At 44.6% G+C, this 23839-nt stretch overlaps 2 protein-coding genes across 2 annotated transcripts in view; both read right to left on the bottom strand.

Annotated features, from left to right (window-relative positions):
- The window catches only part of LOC133548258 (mucin-17), a 13569-nt gene extending 13123 nt beyond the window's left edge, over window positions 1-446 (bottom strand). The window contains exon 1 of the mRNA XM_061893575.1: window positions 197-446. Coding sequence (XP_061749559.1) covers window positions 197-446 — 250 coding nt within the window. The remainder of the gene's footprint in view (window positions 1-196) is intronic.
- Window positions 447-606: 160 nt separating this feature from the next.
- LOC133548257 (mucin-3B-like) overlaps window positions 607-23839 on the bottom strand; it is a 28430-nt gene continuing 5197 nt past the window's right edge. The window contains exons 3-6 of the mRNA XM_061893574.1: window positions 1538-23719; window positions 1091-1369; window positions 721-922; window positions 607-625 (exon numbers count right to left, since the gene is read on the bottom strand). Of these exons, the coding sequence (XP_061749558.1) occupies window positions 607-625; window positions 721-922; window positions 1091-1369; window positions 1538-23719 (22682 nt within the window). The remainder of the gene's footprint in view (window positions 626-720; window positions 923-1090; window positions 1370-1537; window positions 23720-23839) is intronic.

Genomic DNA, 23839 nt, shown 5'->3' with positions numbered 1-23839 from the left:
AGTTGGTGTCTGAATGTTATGTGTCAGGAAGGAAGGGGGAATCTGTTCACTGGTTAATAATTAATGACTGGTAGTTTCAGTTTGACTTGACTTAGTATTCAAACTTTATGAATTAGTGTGAACTCGTTAGGTGTTGATTCCAAAAATGTCACCATTGTTTCAGTTGTAAACTGTGGTACTGAAGTTGAAGACGTACCTGTTGTCAATGGTTCGGTGCTGGTTAGAGAGGCTTGGGTTGTTTCCAGATTGGTTACTGCTGTGTCTGTCCTATACTCAGCTGAAGTCTCTGTGAATCCAGTGGTCTTTGGAGGCAAAGTTGCAGAAACCTCAGTCTCTGTAGAAGAACTGGATGTTGCAGTGGACTGATCATTGTTGGTAGTCTGCATTGTTCCCACAGTGGTGGATGTTTCTGGTGATGTGTTGGATTCAGTTGAATCCGTGGGCATGATGGTTGTTACAGATGTAGTCTTTGACTCTGCCGATGAAGTCAGTTCACTTGTCAATGGTTCTTGGCTTGTTGGTTCAGTTTGAATTGACTTTGTATTCAAACTTGTTGATTCAGTGCTGAACTCATTAGGTGTTGATTGCCCAGATGTCACCGTTGTTTCAGTTGTAAACTGTGGTACTGAAGTTGAAGACGCACCTGTTATTAATGGTTCGGTGCTGGTTAGAGAGGCTTGGGTTGTTTCCACATTTGTTATTGCTGTGTCTGTCCTATACTCAGCTGAGGTCTCTGTGAATCCAGTGGTCTTTGGAGGCAAAGTTGATGAAACCTCAGTCTCTGTAGAAGAACTGGATGTTGCAGTGGACTGATCATTGTTGGTAGTCTGCATTGTTCCCACAGTGGTGGATGTTTCTGGTGATGTGTTGGATTCAGTTGAATCCGTGGGCATGATGGTTGTCACAGATGTAGTCTTTGACTCTGCCGATGAAGTCAGTTCACTTGTCAATGGTTCTTGGCTTGTTGGTTCAGTTTGACTTGACTTTGTATTCAAACTTGTTGATTCAGTGCTGAACTCATTAGGTGTTGTTTGCCCAGATGTCACCGTTGTTTCAGTTGTAAACTGTGGTACTGAAGTTGAAGACGTACCTGTTATTAATGGTTCGCTGCTGGTTAGAGATGCTTGGGTTGTTTCCAGATTGGTTACTGCTGTGTCTGTCCTATACTGAGCTGAGGTCTCTGTGAATCCAGTGGTCTTTGGAGGCAAAGTTGCCGAAACCTCAGTCTCTGTAGAAGAACTGGAAGTTGCAGTGGACTGATCATTGTTGGTAGTCTGCATTGTTCCCACAGTGGTGGATGTTTCTGGTGATGTGTTGGATTCAGTTGAATCCGTGGGCATGATGGTTGTCACAGATGTAGTCTTTGACTCTGCCGATGAAGTCAGTTCACTTGTCAATGGTTCTTGGCTTGTTGGTTCAGTTTGACTTGACTTTGTATTCAAACTTGTTGACTCAGTGCTGAACTCATTAGGTGTTGATTCCCCAGATGTCACCGTTGTTTCAGTTGTAAAATGTGGTACTGAAGTTGAAAACGTACCTGTTATTAATGGTTCGGTGCTGGTTAGAGAGGCTTGGGTTGTTTCCACATTGGTTATTGCTGTGTCTGTCCTATACTCAGCTGAGGTCTCTGTGAATCCAGTGGTCTTTGGGGGCAAAGTTGCCGAAACCTCAGTCTCTGTAGAAGAACTGGAAGTTGCAGTGGACTGATCATTGTTGGTAGTCTGCATTGTTCCCACTGTGGTGGATGTTTTTGGTGATGCGTTGGATTCAGTTGAATCCGTGGGCATGATGGTTGTCACAGATGTAGTCTTTGACTCTGCCGATGAAGTCAGTTCACTTGTCAATGGTTCTTGGCTTGTTGGTTCAGTTTGACTTGACTTTGTAATCAAACTTGTTGATTCAGTGCTGAACTCATTAGGTGTTGATTCCCCAGATGTCACCGTTGTTTCAGTTGTAAACTGTGGTACTGAAGTTGAAGACGTACCTGTTATTAATGGTTCGGTACTGGTTAGAGAGGCTTGAGTTGTTTCCAGATTGGTTACTGCTGTGTCTGTCCTATACTCAGCTGAGGTCTCTGTGAATCCAGTGGTCTTTGGAGGCAAAGTTGCCGAAACCTCAGTCTCTGTAGAAGAACTGGATGTTGCAGTGGACTGATCATTGTTGGTAGTCTGCATTGTTCCCACAGTGGTGGATGTTTCTGGTGATGCGTTGGATTCAGTTGAATCCGTGGGCATGATGGTTGTCACAGATGTAGTCTTTGACTCTGCCGATGAAGTCAGTTCACTTGTCAATGGTTCTTGGCTTGTTGGTTCAGTTTGACTTGACTTTGTATTCAAACTTGTTGATTCCGTGCTGAACTCATTAGGTGTTGATTCCCCAGGTGTCACCGTTGTTTCAGTTGTAAACTCTGGTACTGAAGTTGAAGACGTACCTGTTATTAATGGTTCGGTGCTGGTTAGAGAGGCTTGGGTTGTTTCCAGATTGGTTACTGCTGTGTCTGTCCTATACTCAGCTGAAGTCTCTGTGAATCCAGTGGTCTTTGGAGGCAAAGTTGCCGAAACCTCAGTCTCTGTAGAAGAACTGGATGTTGCAGTGGACTGATCATTGTTGGTAGTCTGCATTGTTCCCACAGTGGTGGATGTTTCTTGTGATGCGTTGGATTCAGTTGAATCCGTGGGAATGATGGTTGTCACAGATGTAGTCTTTGACTCTGCCGAAGAAGTTAGTTCACTTGTCAATGGTTCTTGATTTGTTGGTTCGGTTTGACTAGACTTTGTAGTCAAACTTGTTGATTCCGTGCTGAACTCATTAGGTGTTGATTCCCCAGATGTCACTGTTGTTTCAGTTGTAAACTCTGGTACTGAAGTTAAAGACGTACCTGTTATTAATGGTTCGGTGCTGGTTAGAGAGGCTTGGGTTGTTTCCAGATTGGTTACTGCTGTGTCTGTCCTATACTCAGCTGAGGTCTCTGTGAATCCAGTGGTCTTTGGAGGCAAAGTTGATGAAACCTCAGTCTCTGTAGAAGAACTGGATGTTGCAGTGGACTGATCATTGTTGGTAGTCTGCATTGTTCCCACAGTGGTGGATGTTTCTGGTGATGTGTTGGATTCAGTTGAATCCGTGGGCATGATGGTTGTCACAGATGTAGTCTTTGACTCTGCCGATGAAGTGAGTTCACTTGTCAATGGTTCTTGGCTTGTTGGTTCAGTTTGACTTGACTTTGTATTCAAACTTGTTGATTCAGTGCTGAACTCATTAGGTGTTGATTCCCCAGATGTCACCGTTGTTTCAGTTGTAAACTGTGGTACTGAAGTTGAAGACGTACCTGTTGTTAATGGTTCGGTGCTCGTTAGAGAGGCTTGAGTTGTTTCCAGATTGGTTACTGCTGTGTCTGTCCTATACTCAGCTGAGGTCTCTGTGAATCCAGTGGTCTTTGGAGGCAAAGTTGATGAAACCTCAGTCTCTGTAGAAGAACTGGATGTTGCAGTGGACTGATCATTGTTGGTAGTCTGCATTGTTCCCACAGTGGTGGATGTTTCTGGTGATGTGTTGGATTCAGTTGAATCCGTGGGCATGATGGTTGTCACAGATGTAGTCTTCGACTCTGCCGATGAAGTGAGTTCACTTGTCAATGGTTCTTGGCTTGTTGGTTCAGTTTGACTTGACTTTGTATTCAAACTTGTTGATTCAGTGCTGAACTCATTAGGTGTTGATTCCCCAGATGTCACCGTTGTTTCAGTTGTAAACTGTGGTACTGAAGTTGAAGACGTACCTGTTATTAATGGTTCGGTGCTGGTTAGAGAGGCTTGAGTTGTTTCCGGATTGGTTACTGCTGTGTCTGTCCTATACTCAGTTGAGGTCTCTGTGAATCCAGTGGTCTTTGGAGGCAAAGTTGCCGAAACCTCAGTCTCTGTAGAAGAACTGGATGTTGCAGTGGACTGATCATTGTTGGTGGTCTGCATTGTTCCCACAGTGGTGGATGTTTCTGGTGATGTGTTGGATTCAGTTGAATCCGTGGGCATGATGGTTGTCACAGATGTAGTCTTTGACTCTGCCGATGAAGTCAGTTCACTTGTCAATGGTTCTTGGCTTGTTGGTTCAGTTTGACTTGACTTTGTATTCAAACTTGTTGATTCAGTGCTGAACTCATTAGGTGTTGATTCCCCAGATGTCACCGTTGTTTCAGTTGTAAACTGTGGTACTGAAGTTGAAGACGTACCTGTTGTTAATGGTTCGGTGCTGGTTAGAGAGGCTTGGGTTGTTTCCAGATTGGTTACTGCTGTGTCTGTCCTATACTCAGCTGAGGTCTCTGTGAATCCAGTGGTCTTTGGAGGCAAAGTTGATGAAACCTCAGTCTCTGTAGAAGAACTGGAAGTTGCAGTGGACTGATCATTGTTGGTAGTCTGCATTGTTCCCACAGTGGTGGATGTTTCTGGTGATGCGTTGGATTCAGTTGAATCCGTGGGCATGATGGTTGTCACAGATGTAGTCTTTGACTCTGCCAATGAAGTCAGTTCACTTGTCAATGGTTCTTGGCTTGTTGGTTCAGTTTGACTTGACTTTGTAGTCAAACTTGTTGATTCCGTGCTGAACTCATTAGGTGTTGATTCCCCAGATGTCACCGTTGTTTCAGTTGTAAACTGTGGTACTGAAGTTGAAGACGTACCTGTTGTTAATGGTTCGGTGCTGGTTAAAGAGGCTTGGGTTGTTTCCAGATTGGTTACTGCTGTGTCTGTCCTATACTCAGCTGAGGTCTCTGTGAATCCAGTGGTCTTTGGAGGCAAAGTTGCCGAAACCTCAGTCTCTGTAGAAGAACTGGATGTTGCAGTGGACTGATCATTGTTGGTAGTCTGCATTGTTCCCACAGTGGTGGATGTTTCTGGTGATGTGTTGGATTCAGTTGAATCCGTGGGCATGATGGTTGTCACGGATGTAGTCTTTGACTCTGCCGATGAGGTCGGTTCACTTGTCAATGGTTCTTGGCTTGTTGGTTCAGTTTGACTTGACTTTGTATTCAAACTTGTTGATTCAGTGCTGAACTCATTAGGTGTTGATTCCCCAGATGTCACCGTTGTTTCAGTTGTAAACTGTGGTACTGAAGTTGAAGACGTACCTGTTGTTAATGGTTCGGTGCTGGTTAAAGAGGCTTGGGTTGTTTCCAGATTGGTTACTGCTGTGTCTGTACTATACTCAGCTGAGGTCTCTGTGAATCCAGTGGTCTTTGGAGGCAAAGTTGCCGAAACCTCAGTCTCTGTAGAAGAACTGGAAGTTGCAGTGGACTGATCATTGTTGGTAGTCTGCATTGTTCCCACAGTGGTGGATGTTTCTGGTGATGTGTTGGATTCAGTTGAATCCGTGGGCATGATGGTTGTCACAGATGTAGTCTTTGACTCTGCCAATGAAGTCAGTTCACTTGTCAATGGTTCTTGGCTTGTTGGTTCAGTTTGACTTGACTTTGTAGTCAAACTTGTTGATTCCGTGCTGAACTCATTAGGTGTTGATTCCCCAGATGTCACTGTTGTTTCAGTTGTAAACTGTGGTACTGAAGTTGAAGACATACCTGTTATTAATGGTTCGCTGCTGGTTAGAGAGGCTTGGGTTGTTTCCAGATTGGTTACTGCTGTGTCTGTCCTATACTCAGCTGAGGTCTCTGTGAATCCAGTGGTCTTTGGAGGCAAAGTTGCCGAAACCCCAGTCTCTGTAGAAGAACTGGATGTTGCAGTGGACTGATCATTGTTGGTAGTCTCCATTGTTCCCACAGTGGTGGATGTTTCTGGTGATGTGTTGGATTCAGTTGAATCCGTGGGCATGATGGTTGTCACGGATGTAGTCTTTGACTCTGCCGATGAGGTCGGTTCACTTGTCAATGGTTCTTGGCTTGTTGGTTCAGTTTGACTTGACTTTGTATTCAAACTTGTTGATTCAGTGCTGAACTCATTAGGTGTTGATTCCCCAGATGTCACCGTTGTTTCAGTTGTAAACTGTGGTACTGAAGTTGAAAACATACCTGTTATTAATGGTTCGCTGCTGGTTAGAGATGCTTGGGTTGTTTCCAGATTGGTTACTGCTGTGTCTGTCCTATACTCAGCTGAGGTCTCTGTGAATCCAGTGGTCTTTGGAGGCAACGTTGCCGAAACCTCAGTCTCTGTAGAAGAACTGGATGTTGCAGTGGACTGATCATTGTTGGTAGTCTGCATTGTTCCCACAGTGGTGGATGTTTCTGGTGATGCGTTGGATTCAGTTGAATCCGTGGGCATGATGGTTGTCACAGATGTAGTCTTTGACTCTGCCAATGAAGTCAGTTCACTTGTCAATGGTTCTTGGCTTGTTGGTTCAGTTTGACTTGACTTTGTAGTCAAACTTGTTGATTCCGTGCTGAACTCATTAGGTGTTGATTCCCCAGATGTCACCGTTGTTTCAGTTGTAAACTGTGGTACTGAAGTTGAAGACGTACCTCTTGTTAATGGTTCGGTGCTGGTTAAAGAGGCTTGGGTTGTTTCCAGATTGGTTACTGCTGTGTCTGTCCTATACTCAGCTGAGGTCTCTGTGAGTCCAGTGGTCTTTGGCGGCAAAGTTGCCGAAACCTCAGTCTCTGTAGAAGAACTGGATGTTGCAGTGGACTGATCATTGTTGGTAGTGTGCATTGTTCCCACAGTGGTGGATGTTTCTGGTGATGCGTTGGATTCAGTTGAATCCGTGGGCATGATGGTTGTCACAGATGTAGTCTTTGACTCTGCCGATGAAGTCAGTTCACTTGTCAATGGTTCTTGGCTTGTTGGTTCAGTTTGACTTGACTTTGTATTCAAACTTGTTGATTCCGTGCTGAACTCATTAGGTGTTGATTCCCCAGGTGTCACCGTTGTTTCAGTTGTAAACTCTGGTACTGAAGTTGAAACCGTACCTGTTATTAATGGTTTGGTGCTGGTTAGAGAGGCTTGGGTTGTTTCCAGATTGGTTACTGCTGTGTCTGTCCTATACTCAGCTGAAGTCTCTGTGAATCCAGTGGTCTTTGGAGGCAAAGTTGCCGAAACCCCAGTCTCTGTAGAAGAACTGGATGTTGCAGTGGACTGATCATTGTTGGTAGTCTGCATTGGTCCCACAGTGGTGGATGTTTCTGGTGATGTGTTGGATTCAGTTGAATCCGTGGGCATGATGGTTGTCACAGATGTAGTCTTTGACTCTGCCGATGAAGTCAGTTCACTTGTCAATGGTTCTTGGCTTGTTGGTTCAGTTTGACTTGACCTTGTATTCAAACTTGTTGATTCAGTGCTGAACTCATTTGGTGTTGATTCCCCAGATGTCACCGTTGTTTCAGTTGTAAACTCTGGTACTGAAGTTGAAGACGTACCTGTTATTAATGGTTCGCTGCTGGTTAGAGATGCTTGGGTTGTTTCCAGATTAGTTACTGCTGTGTCTGTCCTATACTCAGCTGAGGTCTCTGTGAATCCAGTGGTCTTTGGAGGCAAAGTTGCCGAAACCTCAGTCTCTGTAGAAGAACTGGAAGTTGCAGTGGACTGATCATTGTTGGTAGTCTGTATTGTTCCCACAGTGGTGGATGTTTCTGGTGATGTGTTGGATTCAGTTGAATCTGTGGGCATGATGGTTGTCACAGATGTAGTCTTCGACTCTGCCGATGAAGTTAGTTCACTTGTCAATGGTTCTTGGCTTGTTGTTCCAGTTTGACTTGACTTTGTATTCAAACTTGTTGATTCAGTGCTGAACTCATTAGGTGTTGATTCCCCAGATGTCACCGTTGTTTCAGTTGTAAACTGTGGTACTGAAGTTGAAAACATACCTGTTATTAATGGTTCGCTGCTGGTTAGAGATGCTTGGGTTGTTTCCAGATTGGTTACTGCTGTGTCAGTCCTATACTCAGCTGAGGTCTCTGTGAATCCAGTGGTCTTTGGAGGCGAAGTTGCCGAAACCTCAGTCTCTGTAGAAAAACTGGAAGTTGCAATGGACTGATCATTGTTGGTAGTCTGCATTGTTCCCACAGTGGTGGATGTTTCTGGTGATGTGTTGGATTCAGTTGAATCCGTGGGCATGATGGTTGTCACAGATGTAGTCTTCGACTCTGCCGATGAAGTCAGTTCACTTGTCAATGGTTCTTGGCTTGTTGGTTCAGTTTGACTTGACTTTGTATTCAAACTTGTTGATTCAGTGCTGAACTCATTAGGTGTTGATTCCCCAGATGTCACCGTTGTTTCAGTTGTAAACTGTGGTACTGAAGTTGAAGACGTACCTGTTGTTAATGGTTCGGTGCTGGTTAAAGAGGCTTGGGTTGTTTCCAGATTGGTTACTGCTGTGTCTGTACTATACTCAGCTGAGGTCTCTGTGAATCCAGTGGTCTTTGGAGGCAAAGTTGCCGAAACCTCAGTCTCTGTAGAAGAACTGGAAGTTGCAGTGGACTGATCATTGTTGGTAGTCTGCATTGTTCCCACAGTGGTGGATGTTTCTGGTGATGTGTTGGATTCAGTTGAATCCGTGGGCATGATGGTTGTCACAGATGTAGTCTTTGACTCTGCCGATGAAGTTAGTTCACTTGTCAATGGTTCTTGGCTTGTTGGTTCAGTTTGACTAGAATTTGTAGTCAAACTTGTTGATTCCGTGCTGAACTCATTAGGTGTTGATTCCCCAGATGTCACTGTTGTTTCAGTTGTAAACTGTGGTACTGAAGTTGAAGACATACCTGTTATTAATGGTTCGCTGCTGGTTAGAGAGGCTTGGGTTGTTTCCAGATTGGTTACTGCTGTGTCTGTCCTATACTCAGCTGAAGTCTCTGTGAATCCAGTGGTCTTTGGAGGCAAAGTTGCCGAAACCCCAGTCTCTGTAGAAGAACTGGATGTTGCAGTGGACTGATCATTGTTGGTAGTGTGCATTGTTCCCACAGTGGTGGATGTTTCTGGTGATGCGTTGGATTCAGTTGAATCCGTGGGCATGATGGTTGTCACAGATGTAGTCTTTGACTCTGCCGATGAAGTCAGTTCACTTGTCAATGGTTCTTGGCTTGTTGGTTCAGTTTGACTTGACTTTGTATTCAAACTTGTTGATTCCGTGCTAAACTCATTAGGTGTTGATTCCCCAGGTGTCACCGTTTTTTCAGTTGTAAACTCTGGTACTGAAGTTGAAGATGTACCTGTTATTAATGGTTCGGTGCTGGTTAGAGAGGCTTGGGTTGTTTCCAGATTGGTTACTGCTGTGTCTGTCCTATACTCAGCTGAGGTCTCTGTGAATCCAGTGGTCTTTGGAGGCAAAGTTGATGAAACCTCAGTCTCTGTAGAAGAACTGGATGTTGCAGTGGACTGATCATTGTTGGTAGTCTGCATTGTTCCCACAGTGGTGGATGTTTCTGGTGATGTGTTGGATTCAGTTGAATCCGTGGGCATGATGGTTGTCACAGATGTAGTCTTCGACTCTGCCGATGAAGTGAGTTCACTTGTCAATGGTTCTTGGCTTGTTGGTTCAGTTTGACTTGACTTTGTATTCAAACTTGTTGATTCAGTGCTGAACTCATTAGGTGTTGATTCCCCAGATGTCACCGTTGTTTCAGTTGTAAACTGTGGTACTGAAGTTGAAGACGTACCTGTTATTAATGGTTCGGTGCTGGTTAGAGAGGCTTGAGTTGTTTCCGGATTGGTTACTGCTGTGTCTGTCCTATACTCAGCTGAGGTCTCTGTGAATCCAGTGGTCTTTGGAGGCAAAGTTGCCGAAACCTCAGTCTCTGTAGAAGAACTGGATGTTGCAGTGGACTGATCATTGTTGGTAGTCTGCATTGTTCCCACAGTGGTGGATGTTTCTGGTGATGTGTTGGATTCAGTTGAATCCGTGGGCATGATGGTTGTCACAGATGTAGTCTTTGACTCTGCCGATGAAGTTAGTTCACTTGTCAATGGTTCTTGGCTTGTTGGTTCAGTTTGACTAGACTTTGTAGTCAAAATTGTTGATTCCGTGCTGAACTCATTAGGTGTTGATTCCCCAGATGTCACTGTTGTTTCAGTTGTAAACTGTGGTACTGAAGTTGAAGACATACCTGTTATTAATGGTTCGCTGCTGGTTAGAGAGGCTTGGGTTGTTTCCAGATTGGTTACTGCTGTGTCTGTCCTATACTCAGCTGAAGTCTCTGTGAATCCAGTGGTCTTTGGAGGCAAAGTTGCCGAAACCCCAGTCTCTGTAGAAGAACTGGATGTTGCAGTGGACTGATCATTGTTGGTAGTGTGCATTGTTCCCACAGTGGTGGATGTTTCTGGTGATGCGTTGGATTCAGTTGAATCCGTGGGCATGATGGTTGTCACAGATGTAGTCTTTGACTCTGCCGATGAAGTCAGTTCACTTGTCAATGGTTCTTGGCTTGTTGGTTCAGTTTGACTTGACTTTGTAGTCAAACTTGTTGATTCCGTGCTGAACTTATTAGGTGTTGATTCCCCAGATGTCACCGTTGTTTCAGTTGTAAACTGTGGTACTGAAGTTGAAGACGTACCTGTTATTAATGGTTCGGTGCTGGTTAGAGAGGCTTGAGTTGTTTCCAGATTGGTTACTGCTGTGTCTGTCCTATACTCAGCTGAGGTCTCTGTGAATCCAGTGGTCTTTGGCGGCAAAGTTGCCGAAACCTCAGTCTCTGTAGAAGAACTGGATGTTGCAGTGGACTGATCATTGTTGGTAGTGTGCATTGTTCCCACAGTGGTGGATGTTTCTGGTGATGCGTTGGATTCAGTTGAATCCGTGGGCATGATGGTTGTCACAGATGTAGTCTTTGACTCTGCCGATGAAGTCAGTTCACTTGTCAATGGTTCTTGGCTTGTTGGTTCAGTTTGACTTGACTTTGTATTCAAACTTGTTGATTCCGTGCTGAACTCATTAGGTGTTGATTCCCCAGGTGTCACCGTTGTTTCAGTTGTAAACTCTGGTACTGAAGTTGAAGACGTACCTGTTATTAATGGTTCGGTGCTGGTTAGAGAGGCTTGGGTTGTTTCCAGATTGGTTACTGCTGTGTCTGTCCTATACTCAGCTGAAGTCTCTGTGAATCCAGTGGTCTTTGGAGGCAAAGTTGCCGAAACCCCAGTCTCTGTAGAAGAACTGGATGTTGCAGTGGACTGATCATTGTTGGTAGTCTGCATTGTTCCCACAGTGGTGGATGTTTCTGGTGATGTGTTGGATTCAGTTGAATCCGTGGGCATGATGGTTGTCACAGATGTAGTCTTTGACTCTGCCGATGAAGTCAGTTCACTTGTCAATGGTTCTTGGCTTGTTGGTTCAGTTTGACTTGACTTTGTATTCAAACTTGTTGATTCAGTGCTGAACTCATTAGGTGTTGATTCCCCAGATGTCACCGTTGTTTCAGTTGTAAACTCTGGTACTGAAGTTGAAGACGTACCTGTTATTAATGGTTCGCTGCTGGTTAGAGATGCTTGGGTTGTTTCCAGATTAGTTACTGCTGTGTCTGTCCTATACTCAGCTGAGGTCTCTGTGAATCCAGTGGTCTTTGGAGGCAAAGTTGCCGAAACCTCAGTCTCTGTAGAAGAACTGGAAGTTGCAGTGGACTGATCATTGTTGGTAGTCTGCATTGTTCCCACAGTGGTGGATGTTTCTGGTGATGTGTTGGATTCAGTTGAATCTGTGGGCATGATGGTTGTCACAGATGTAGTCTTCGACTCTGCCGATGAAGTTAGTTCACTTGTCAATGGTTCTTGGCTTGTTGTTTCAGTTTGACTTGACTTTGTATTCAAACTTGTTGATTCAGTGCTGAACTCATTAGGTGTTGATTCCCCAGATGTCACCGTTGTTTCAGTTGTAAACTGTGGTACTGAAGTTGAAAACATACCTGTTATTAATGGTTCGCTGCTGGTTAGAGATGCTTGGGTTGTTTCCAGATTGGTTACTGCTGTGTCAGTCCTATACTCAGCTGAGGTCTCTGTGAATCCAGTGGTCTTTGGAGGCGAAGTTGCCGAAACCTCAGTCTCTGTAGAATAACTGGAAGTTGCAATGGACTGATCATTGTTGGTAGTCTGCATTGTTCCCACAGTGGTGGATGTTTCTGGTGATGTGTTGGATTCAGTTGAATCCGTGGGCATGATGGTTGTCACAGATGTAGTCTTCGACTCTGCCGATGAGGTCGGTTCACTTGTCAATGGTTCTTGGCTTGTTGGTTCAGTTTGACTTGACTTTGTATTCAAACTTGTTGATTCAGTGCTGAACTCATTAGGTGTTGATTCCCCAGATGTCACCGTTGTTTCAGTTGTAAACTGTGGTACTGAAGTTGAAGACGTACCTGTTATTAATGGTTCGGTGCTGGTTAGAGAGGCTTGAGTTGTTTCCAGATTGGTTACTGCTGTGTCTGTCCTATACTCAGCTGAGGTCTCTGTGAATCCAGTGGTCTTTGGCGGCAAAGTTGCCGAAACCTCAGTCTCTGTAGAAGAACTGGATGTTGCAGTGGACTGATCATTGTTGGTAGTGTGCATTGTTCCCACAGTGGTGGATGTTTCTGGTGATGCGTTGGATTCAGTTGAATCCGTGGGCATGATGGTTGTCACAGATGTAGTCTTTGACTCTGCCGATGAAGTCATTTCACTTGTCAATGGTTCTTGGCTTGTTGGTTCAGTTTGACTTGACTTTGTATTCAAACTTGTTGATTCCGTGCTGAACTCATTAGGTGTTGATTCCCCAGGTGTCACCGTTGTTTCAGTTGTAAACTCTGGTACTGAAGTTGAAGACGTACCTGTTATTAATGGTTCGGTGCTGGTTAGAGAGGCTTGAGTTGTTTCCAGATTGGTTACTGCTGTGTCTGTCCTATACTCAGCTGAGGTCTCTGTGAATCCAGTGGTCTTTGGCGGCAAAGTTGCCGAAACCTCAGTCTCTGTAGAAGAACTGGATGTTGCAGTGGACTGATCATTGTTGGTAGTGTGCATTGTTCCCACAGTGGTGGATGTTTCTGGTGATGCGTTGGATTCAGTTGAATCCGTGGGCATGATGGTTGTCACAGATGTAGTCTTTGACTCTGCCGATGAAGTCAGTTCACTTGTCAATGGTTCTTGGCTTGTTGGTTCAGTTTGACTTGACTTTGTATTCAAACTTGTTGATTCCGTGCTGAACTCATTAGGTGTTGATTCCCCAGGTGTCACCGTTGTTTCAGTTGTAAACTCTGGTACTGAAGTTGAAGACGTACCTGTTATTAATGGTTCGGTGCTGGTTAGAGAGGCTTGGGTTGTTTCCAGATTGGTTACTGCTGTGTCTGTCCTATACTCAGCTGAAGTCTCTGTGAATCCAGTGGTCTTTGGAGGCAAAGTTGCCGAAACCCCAGTCTCTGTAGAAGAACTGGATGTTGCAGTGGACTGATCATTGTTGGTAGTCTGCATTGTTCCCACAGTGGTGGATGTTTCTGGTGATGTGTTGGATTCAGTTGAATCCGTGGGCATGATGGTTGTCACAGATGTAGTCTTTGACTCTGCCGATGAAGTCAGTTCACTTGTCAATGGTTCTTGGCTTGTTGGTTCAGTTTGACTTGACTTTGTATTCAAACTTGTTGATTCAGTGCTGAACTCATTAGGTGTTGATTCCCCAGATGTCACCGTTGTTTCAGTTGTAAACTCTGGTACTGAAGTTGAAGACGTACCTGTTATTAATGGTTCGCTGCTGGTTAGAGATGCTTGGGTTGTTTCCAGATTAGTTACTGCTGTGTCTGTCCTATACTCAGCTGAGGTCTCTGTGAATCCAGTGGTCTTTGGAGGCAAAGTTGCCGAAACCTCAGTCTCTGTAGAAGAACTGGAAGTTGCAGTGGACTGATCATTGTTGGTAGTCTGCATTGTTCCCACAGTGGTGGATGTTTCTGGTGATGTGTTGGATTCAGTTGAATCTGTGGGCATGATGGTTGTCACAGATGTAGTCTTCGACTCTGCCGATGAAGTTAGTTCACTTGTCAATGGTTCTTGGCTTGTTGTTTCAGTTTGACTTGACTTTGTATTCAAACTTGTTGATTCAGTGCTGAACTCATTAGGTGTTGATTCCCCAGATGTCACCGTTGTTTCAGTTGTAAACTGTGGTACTGAAGTTGAAAACATACCTGTTATTAATGGTTCGCTGCTGGTTAGAGATGCTTGGGTTGTTTCCAGATTGGTTACTGCTGTGTCAGTCCTATACTCAGCTGAGGTCTCTGTGAATCCAGTGGTCTTTGGAGGCGAAGTTGCCGAAACCTCAGTCTCTGTAGAATAACTGGAAGTTGCAATGGACTGATCATTGTTGGTAGTCTGCATTGTTCCCACAGTGGTGGATGTTTCTGGTGATGTGTTGGATTCAGTTGAATCCGTGGGCATGATGGTTGTCACAGATGTAGTCTTCGACTCTGCCGATGAGGTCGGTTCACTTGTCAATGGTTCTTGGCTTGTTGGTTCAGTTTGACTTGACTTTGTATTCAAACTTGTTGATTCAGTGCTGAACTCATTAGGTGTTGATTCCCCAGATGTCACCGTTGTTTCAGTTGTAAACTGTGGTACTGAAGTTGAAGACGTACCTGTTATTAATGGTTCGGTGCTGGTTAGAGAGGCTTGAGTTGTTTCCAGATTGGTTACTGCTGTGTCTGTCCTATACTCAGCTGAGGTCTCTGTGAATCCAGTGGTCTTTGGCGGCAAAGTTGCCGAAACCTCAGTCTCTGTAGAAGAACTGGATGTTGCAGTGGACTGATCATTGTTGGTAGTGTGCATTGTTCCCACAGTGGTGGATGTTTCTGGTGATGCGTTGGATTCAGTTGAATCCGTGGGCATGATGGTTGTCACAGATGTAGTCTTTGACTCTGCCGATGAAGTCATTTCACTTGTCAATGGTTCTTGGCTTGTTGGTTCAGTTTGACTTGACTTTGTATTCAAACTTGTTGATTCCGTGCTGAACTCATTAGGTGTTGATTCCCCAGGTGTCACCGTTGTTTCAGTTGTAAACTCTGGTACTGAAGTTGAAGACGTACCTGTTATTAATGGTTCGGTGCTGGTTAGAGAGGCTTGGGTTGTTTCCAGATTGGTTACTGCTGTGTCTGTCCTATACTCAGCTGAAGTCTCTGTGAATCCAGTGGTCTTTGGAGGCAAAGTTGCCGAAACCCCAGTCTCTGTAGAAGAACTGGATGTTGCAGTGGACTGATCATTGTTGGTAGTCTGCATTGTTCCCACAGTGGTGGATGTTTCTGGTGATGTGTTGGATTCAGTTGAATCCGTGGGCATGATGGTTGTCACGGATGTAGTCTTTGACTCTGCCGATGAAGTCAGTTCACTTGTCAATGGTTCTTGGCTTGTTGGTTCAGTTTGACTTGACTTTGTATTCAAACTTGTTGATTCAGTGCTGAACTCATTAGGTGTTGATTCCCCAGATGTCACCGTTGTTTCAGTTGTAAACTGTGGTACTGAAGTTGAAGACGTACCTGTTGTTAATGGTTCTGTGCTGGTTAAAGAGGTTTGGGTTGTTTCCAGATTGGTTACTGCTGTGTCTGTACTATACTCAGCTGAGGTCTCTGTGAATCCAGTGGTCTTTGGAGGCAAAGTTGCCGAAACCTCAGTCTCTGTAGAAGAACTGGAAGTTGCAGTGGACTGATCATTGTTGGTAGTCTGCATTGTTCCCACAGTGGTGGATGTTTCTGGTGATGTGTTGGATTCAGTTGAATCCGTGGGCATGATGGTTGTCACAGATGTAGTCTTTGACTCTGCCGATGAAGTTAGTTCACTTGTCAATGGTTCTTGGCTTGTTGGTTCAGTTTGACTAGAATTTGTAGTCAAACTTGTTGATTCCGTGCTGAACTCATTAGGTGTTGATTCCCCAGATGTCACTGTTGTTTCAGTTGTAAACTGTGGTACTGAAGTTGAAGACATACCTGTTATTAATGGTTCGCTGCTGGTTAGAGAGGCTTGGGTTGTTTCCAGATTGGTTACTGCTGTGTCTGTCCTATACTCAGCTGAAGTCTCTGTGAATCCAGTGGTCTTTGGAGGCAAAGTTGCCGAAACCCCAGTCTCTGTAGAAGAACTGGATGTTGCAGTGGACTGATCATTGTTGGTAGTGTGCATTGTTCCCACAGTGGTGGATGTTTCTGGTGATGCGTTGGATTCAGTTGAATCCGTGGGCATGATGGTTGTCACAGATGTAGTCTTTGACTCTGCCGATGAAGTCAGTTCACTTGTCAATGGTTCTTGGCTTGTTGGTTCAGTTTGACTTGACTTTGTATTCAAACTTGTTGATTCCGTGCTAAACTCATTAGGTGTTGATTCCCCAGGTGTCACCGTTTTTTCAGTTGTAAACTCTGGTACTGAAGTTGAAGATGTACCTGTTATTAATGGTTCGGTGCTGGTTGGAGAGGCTTGGGTTGTTTCCAGATTGGTTACTGCTGTGTCTGTCCTATACTCAGCTGAGGTCTCTGTGAATCCAGTGGTCTTTGGAGGCAAAGTTGATGAAACCTCAGTCTCTGTAGAAGAACTGGATGTTGCAGTGGACTGATCATTGTTGGTAGTCTGCATTGTTCCCACAGTGGTGGATGTTTCTGGTGATGTGTTGGATTCAGTTGAATCCGTGGGCATGATGGTTGTCACAGATGTAGTCTTCGACTCTGCCGATGAAGTGAGTTCACTTGTCAATGGTTCTTGGCTTGTTGGTTCAGTTTGACTTGACTTTGTATTCAAACTTGTTGATTCAGTGCTGAACTCATTAGGTGTTGATTCCCCAGATGTCACCGTTGTTTCAGTTGTAAACTGTGGTACTGAAGTTGAAGACGTACCTGTTATTAATGGTTCGGTGCTGGTTAGAGAGGCTTGAGTTGTTTCCGGATTGGTTACTGCTGTGTCTGTCCTATACTCAGCTGAGGTCTCTGTGAATCCAGTGGTCTTTGGAGGCAAAGTTGCCGAAACCTCAGTCTCTGTAGAAGAACTGGATGTTGCAGTGGACTGATCATTGTTGGTAGTCTGCATTGTTCCCACAGTGGTGGATGTTTCTGGTGATGTGTTGGATTCAGTTGAATCCGTGGGCATGATGGTTGTCACAGATGTAGTCTTCGACTCTGCCGATGAAGTTAGTTCACTTGTCAATGGTTCTTGGCTTGTTGGTTCAGTTTGACTAGACTTTGTAGTCAAAATTGTTGATTCCGTGCTGAACTCATTAGGTGTTGATTCCCCAGATGTCACTGTTGTTTCAGTTGTAAACTGTGGTACTGAAGTTGAAGACATACCTGTTATTAATGGTTCGCTGCTGGTTAGAGAGGCTTGGGTTGTTTCCAGATTGGTTACTGCTGTGTCTGTCCTATACTCAGCTGAAGTCTCTGTGAATCCAGTGGTCTTTGGAGGCAAAGTTGCCGAAACCCCAGTCTCTGTAGAAGAACTGGATGTTGCAGTGGACTGATCATTGTTGGTAGTCTGCATTGTTCCCACAGTGGTGGATGTTTCTGCTGATGTGTTGGATTCAGTTGAATCCGTGGGCATGATGGTTGTCACGGATGTAGTCTTTGACTCTGCCGATGAGGTCGGTTCACTTGTCAATGGTTCTTGGCTTGTTGGTTCAGTTTGACTTGACTTTGTATTCAAACTTGTTGATTCTGTGCTGAACTCATTAGGTGTTGATTCCCCAGATGTCACCGTTGTTTCAGTTGTAAACTGTGGTACTGAAGTTGAAAACATACCTGTTATTAACGGTTCGCTGCTGGTTAGAGATGCTTGGGTTGTTTCCAGATTGGTTACTGCTGTGTCTGTCCTATACTCAGCTGAGGTCTCTGTGAATCCAGTGGTCTTTGGAGGCAACGTTGCCGAAACCTCAGTCTCTGTAGAAGAACTGGATGTTGCAGTGGACTGATCATTGTTGGTAGTCTGCATTGTTCCCACAGTGGTGGATGTTTCTGGTGATGTGTTGGATTCAGTTGAATCCGTGGGCATGATGGTTGTCACAGATGTAGTCTTTGACTCTGCCAATGAAGTCAGTTCACTTGTCAATGGTTCTTGGCTTGTTGGTTCAGTTTGACTTGACTTTGTAGTCAAACTTGTTGATTCCGTGCTGAACTTATTAGGTGTTGATTCCCCAGATGTCACCGTTGTTTCAGTTGTAAACTGTGGTACTGAAGTTGAAGACGTACCTGTTATTAATGGTTCGGTGCTGGTTAGAGAGGCTTGAGTTGTTTCCAGATTGGTTACTGCTGTGTCTGTCCTATACTCAGCTGAGGTCTCTGTGAATCCAGTGGTCTTTGGCGGCAAAGTTGCCGAAACCTCAGTCTCTGTAGAAGAACTGGATGTTGCAGTGGACTGATCATTGTTGGTAGTGTGCATTGTTCCCACAGTGGTGGATGTTTCTGGTGATGCGTTGGATTCAGTTGAATCCGTGGGCATGATGGTTGTCACAGATGTAGTCTTTGACTCTGCCGATGAAGTCAGTTCACTTGTCAATGGTTCTTGGCTTGTTGGTTCAGTTTGACTTGACTTTGTATTCAAACTTGTTGATTCCGTGCTGAACTCATTAGGTGTTGATTCCCCAGGTGTCACCGTTGTTTCAGTTGTAAACTCTGGTACTGAAGTTGAAGACGTACCTGTTATTAATGGTTCGGTGCTGGTTAGAGAGGCTTGGGTTGTTTCCAGATTGGTTACTGCTGTGTCTGTCCTATACTCAGCTGAAGTCTCTGTGAATCCAGTGGTCTTTGGAGGCAAAGTTGCCGAAACCCCAGTCTCTGTAGAAGAACTGGATGTTGCAGTGGACTGATCATTGTTGGTAGTCTGCATTGTTCCCACAGTGGTGGATGTTTCTGGTGATGTGTTGGATTCAGTTGAATCCGTGGGCATGATGGTTGTCACAGATGTAGTCTTTGACTCTGCCGATGAAGTCAGTTCACTTGTCAATGGTTCTTGGCTTGTTGGTTCAGTTTGACTTGACTTTGTATTCAAACTTGTTGATTCAGTGCTGAACTCATTAGGTGTTGATTCCCCAGATGTCACCGTTGTTTCAGTTGTAAACTCTGGTACTGAAGTTGAAGACGTACCTGTTATTAATGGTTCGCTGCTGGTTAGAGATGCTTGGGTTGTTTCCAGATTAGTTACTGCTGTGTCTGTCCTATACTCAGCTGAGGTCTCTGTGAATCCAGTGGTCTTTGGAGGCAAAGTTGCCGAAACCTCAGTCTCTGTAGAAGAACTGGAAGTTGCAGTGGACTGATCATTGTTGGTAGTCTGCATTGTTCCCACAGTGGTGGATGTTTCTGGTGATGTGTTGGATTCAGTTGAATCTGTGGGCATGATGGTTGTCACAGATGTAGTCTTCGACTCTGCCGATGAAGTTAGTTCACTTGTCAATGGTTCTTGGCTTGTTGTTTCAGTTTGACTTGACTTTGTATTCAAACTTGTTGATTCAGTGCTGAACTCATTAGGTGTTGATTCCCCAGATGTCACCGTTGTTTCAGTTGTAAACTGTGGTACTGAAGTTGAAAACATACCTGTTATTAATGGTTCGCTGCTGGTTAGAGATGCTTGGGTTGTTTCCAGATTGGTTACTGCTGTGTCAGTCCTATACTCAGCTGAGGTCTCTGTGAATCCAGTGGTCTTTGGAGGCGAAGTTGCCGAAACCTCAGTCTCTGTAGAAAAACTGGAAGTTGCAATGGACTGATCATTGTTGGTAGTCTGCATTGTTCCCACAGTGGTGGATGTTTCTGGTGATGTGTTGGATTCAGTTGAATCCGTGGGCATGATGGTTGTCACAGATGTAGTCTTCGACTCTGCCGATGAGGTCGGTTCACTTGTCAATGGTTCTTGGCTTGTTGGTTCAGTTTGACTTGACTTTGTATTCAAACTTGTTGATTCAGTGCTGAACTCATTAGGTGTTGATTCCCCAGATGTCACCGTTGTTTCAGTTGTAAACTGTGGTACTGAAGTTGAAGACGTACCTGTTATTAATGGTTCGGTGCTGGTTAGAGAGGCTTGAGTTGTTTCCAGATTGGTTACTGCTGTGTCTGTCCTATACTCAGCTGAGGTCTCTGTGAATCCAGTGGTCTTTGGCGGCAAAGTTGCCGAAACCTCAGTCTCTGTAGAAGAACTGGATGTTGCAGTGGACTGATCATTGTTGGTAGTGTGCATTGTTCCCACAGTGGTGGATGTTTCTGGTGATGCGTTGGATTCAGTTGAATCCGTGGGCATGATGGTTGTCACAGATGTAGTCTTTGACTCTGCCGATGAAGTCATTTCACTTGTCAATGGTTCTTGGCTTGTTGGTTCAGTTTGACTTGACTTTGTATTCAAACTTGTTGATTCCGTGCTGAACTCATTAGGTGTTGATTCCCCAGGTGTCACCGTTGTTTCAGTTGTAAACTCTGGTACTGAAGTTGAAGACGTACCTGTTATTAATGGTTCGGTGCTGGTTAGAGAGGCTTGGGTTGTTTCCAGATTGGTTACTGCTGTGTCTGTCCTATACTCAGCTGAAGTCTCTGTGAATCCAGTGGTCTTTGGAGGCAAAGTTGCCGAAACCCCAGTCTCTGTAGAAGAACTGGATGTTGCAGTGGACTGATCATTGTTGGTAGTCTGCATTGTTCCCACAGTGGTGGATGTTTCTGGTGATGCGTTGGATTCAGTTGAATCCGTGGGCATGATGGTTGTCACAGATGTAGTCTTTGACTCTGCCGATGAAGTCAGTTCACTTGTCAATGGTTCTTGGCTTGTTGGTTCAGTTTGACTTGACTTTGTAGTCAAACTTGTTGATTCCGTGCTGAACTCATTAGGTGTTGATTCCCCAGATGTCACCGTTGTTTCAGTTGTAAACTGTGGTACTGAAGTTGAAGACGTACCTGTTGTTAATGGTTCGGTGCTGGTTAAAGAGGCTTGGGTTGTTTCCAGATTGGTTACTGCTGTGTCTGTCCTATACTCAGCTGAGGTCTCTGTGAATCCAGTGGTCTTTGGAGGCAAAGTTGCCGAAACCTCAGTCTCTGTAGAAGAACTGGATGTTGCAGTGGACTGATCATTGTTGGTAGTCTGCATTGTTCCCACAGTGGTGGATGTTTCTGGTGATGCGTTGGATTCAGTTGAATCCGTGGGCATGATGGTTGTCACAGATGTAGTCTTTGAATCTGCCAATGAAGTCAGTTCACTTGTCAATGGTTCTTGGCTTGTTGGTTCAGTTTGACTTGACTTTGTAGTCAAACTTGTTGATTCCGTGCTGAACTCATTAGGTGTTGATTCCCCAGATGTCACCGTTGTTTCAGTTGTAAACTGTGGTACTGAAGTTGAAGACGTACCTGTTGTTAATGGTTCGGTGCTGGTTAAAGAGGCTTGGGTTGTTTCCAGATTGGTTACTGCTGTGTCTGTCCTATACTCAGCTGAGGTCTCTGTGAATCCAGTGGTCTTTGAAGGCAAAGTTGCCGAAACCTCAGTCTCTGTAGAAGAACTGGATGTTGCAGTGGACTGATCATTGTTGGTAGTCTGCATTGTTCCCACAGTGGTGGATGTTTCTGGTGATGTGTTGGATTCAGTTGAATCCGTGGGCATGATGGTTGTCACGGATGTAGTCTTTGACTCTGCCGATGAGGTCGGTTCACTTGTCAATGGTTCTTGGCTTGTTGGTTCAGTTTGACTTGACTTTGTATTCAAACTTGTTGATTCAGTGCTGAACTCATTAGGTGTTGATTCCCCAGATGTCACCGTTGTTTCAGTTGTAAACTGTGGTACTGAAGTTGAAGACGTACCTGTTATTAATGGTTCGGTGCTGGTTAGAGAGGCTTGGGTTGTTTCCACATTGGTTATTGCTGTGTCTGTCCTATACTCAGCTGAAGTCTCTGTGAATCCAGTGGTCTTTGGGGGCAAAGTTGCCGAAACCTCAGTCTCTGTAGAAGAACTGGAAGTTGCAGTGGACTGATCATTGTTGGTAGTCTGCATTGTTCCCACAGTGGTGGATGTTTCTGGTGATGCGTTGGATTCAGTTGAATCCGTGGGCATGATGGTTGTCACAGATGTAGTCTTTGACTCTGTTGATGAAGTTAGTTCACTTGTCAATGGTTCTTGGCTTGTTGGTTCAGTTTGACTAGAATTTGTAGTCAAACTTGTTGATTCCGTGCTGAACTCATTAGGTGTTGATTCCCCAGATGTCACTGTTGTTTCAGTTGGAAACTGTGGTACTGAAGTTGAAGACGTACCTGTTATTAATGGTTCGCTGCTGGTTGGAGATGCTTGGGTTGTTTCCAGATTGGTTACTGCTGTGTCTGTCCTATACTCAGCTGAGGTCTCTGTGAATCCAGTGGTCTTTGGAGGCGAAGTTGCCGAAACCTCAGTCTCTGTAGAAGAACTGGAAGTTGCAGTGGACTGTTCATTGTTGGTAGTCTGCATTGTTCCCACAGTGGTGGATGTTTCTGGTGATGTGTTGGATTCAGTTGAATCCGTGGGCATGATGGTTGTCACAGATGTAGTCTTCGACTCTGCCGATGAAGTTAGTTCACTTGTCAATGGTTCTTGGCTTGTTGTTTCAGTTTGACTTGACTTTGTATTCAAACTTGTTGATTCAGTGCTGAACTCATTAGGTGTTGATTCCCCAGATGTCACCGTTGTTTCAGTTGTAAACTGTGGTACTGAAGTTGAAGACATACCTGTTATTAATGGTTCGCTGCTGGTTAGAGAGGCTTGAGTTGTTTCCAGATTGGTTACTGCTGTGTCTGTCCTATACTCAGCTGAGGTCTCTGTGAATCCAGTGGTCTTTGGCGGCAAAGTTGCCGAAACCTCAGTCTCGTTAGAAGAACTGGATGTTGCAGTGGACTGATCATTGTTGGTAGTGTGCATTGTTCCCACAGTGGTGGATGTTTCTGGTGATGCGTTAGATTCAGTTGAATCCGTGGGCATGATGGTTGTCACAGATGTAGTCTTTGACTCTGCCGATGAAGTCAGTTCACTTGTCAATGGTTCTTGGCTTGTTGGTTCAGTTTGACTTGACTTTGTATTCAAACTTGTTGATTCCGTGCTGAACTCATTAGGTGTTGATTCCCCAGGTGTCACCGTTGTTTCAGTTGTAAACTCTGGTACTGAAGTTGAAGACGTACCTGTTATTAATGGTTCGCTGCTGGTTAGAGATGCTTGGGTTGTTTCCAGATTGGTTACTGCTGTGTCTGTCATATACTCAGCTGAGGTCTCTGTGAATCCAGTGGTCTTTGGAGGCAAAGTTGCCGAAACCCCAGTCTCTGTAGAAGAACTGGAAGTTGCAGTGGACTGATCATTGTTGGTAGTCTGCATTGTTCCCACAGTGGTGGATGTTTCTGGTGATGTGTTGGATTCAGTTGAATCCGTGGGCATGATGGTTGTCACAGATGTAGTCTTTGACTCTGCCGATGAAGTCAGTTCACTTGTCAATGGTTCTTGGCTTGTTGGTTCAGTTTGACTTGACTTTGTATTCAAACTTGTTGATTCAGTGCTGAACTCATTAGGTGTTGATTCCCCAGATGTCACCGTTGTTTCAGTTGTAAACTCTGGTACTGAAGTTGAAGACGTACCTGTTATTAATGGTTCGCTGCTGGTTAGAGATGCTTGGGTTGTTTCCAGATTGGTTACTGCTGTGTCTGTCCTATACTCAGCTGAGGTCTCTGTGAATCCAGTCGTCTTTGGAGGCAAAGTTGCCGAAACCTCAGTCTCTGTAGAAGAACTGGAAGTTGCAGTGGACTGATCATTGTTGGTAGTCTGCATTGTTCCCACAGTGGTGGATGTTTCTGGTGATGTGTTGGATTCAGTTGAATCCGTGGGCATGATGGTTGTCACAGATGTAGTCTTTGACTCTGCCGATGAAGTCAGTTCACTTGTCAATGGTTCTTGGCTTGTTGGTTCAGTTTGACTTGACTTTGTATTCAAACTTGTTGATTCAGTGCTGAACTCATTAGGTGTTGATTCCCCAGATG

This window comes from Nerophis ophidion, linkage group LG02 (genome assembly GCF_033978795.1).
Source record: "Nerophis ophidion isolate RoL-2023_Sa linkage group LG02, RoL_Noph_v1.0, whole genome shotgun sequence".
In the NCBI taxonomy this organism is placed as follows: domain Eukaryota; kingdom Metazoa; phylum Chordata; class Actinopteri; order Syngnathiformes; family Syngnathidae; genus Nerophis; species Nerophis ophidion.
The sequence above is the reverse complement of the archived record's forward strand: the minus strand, read 5'-3'. Positions and strand labels throughout refer to the sequence as shown.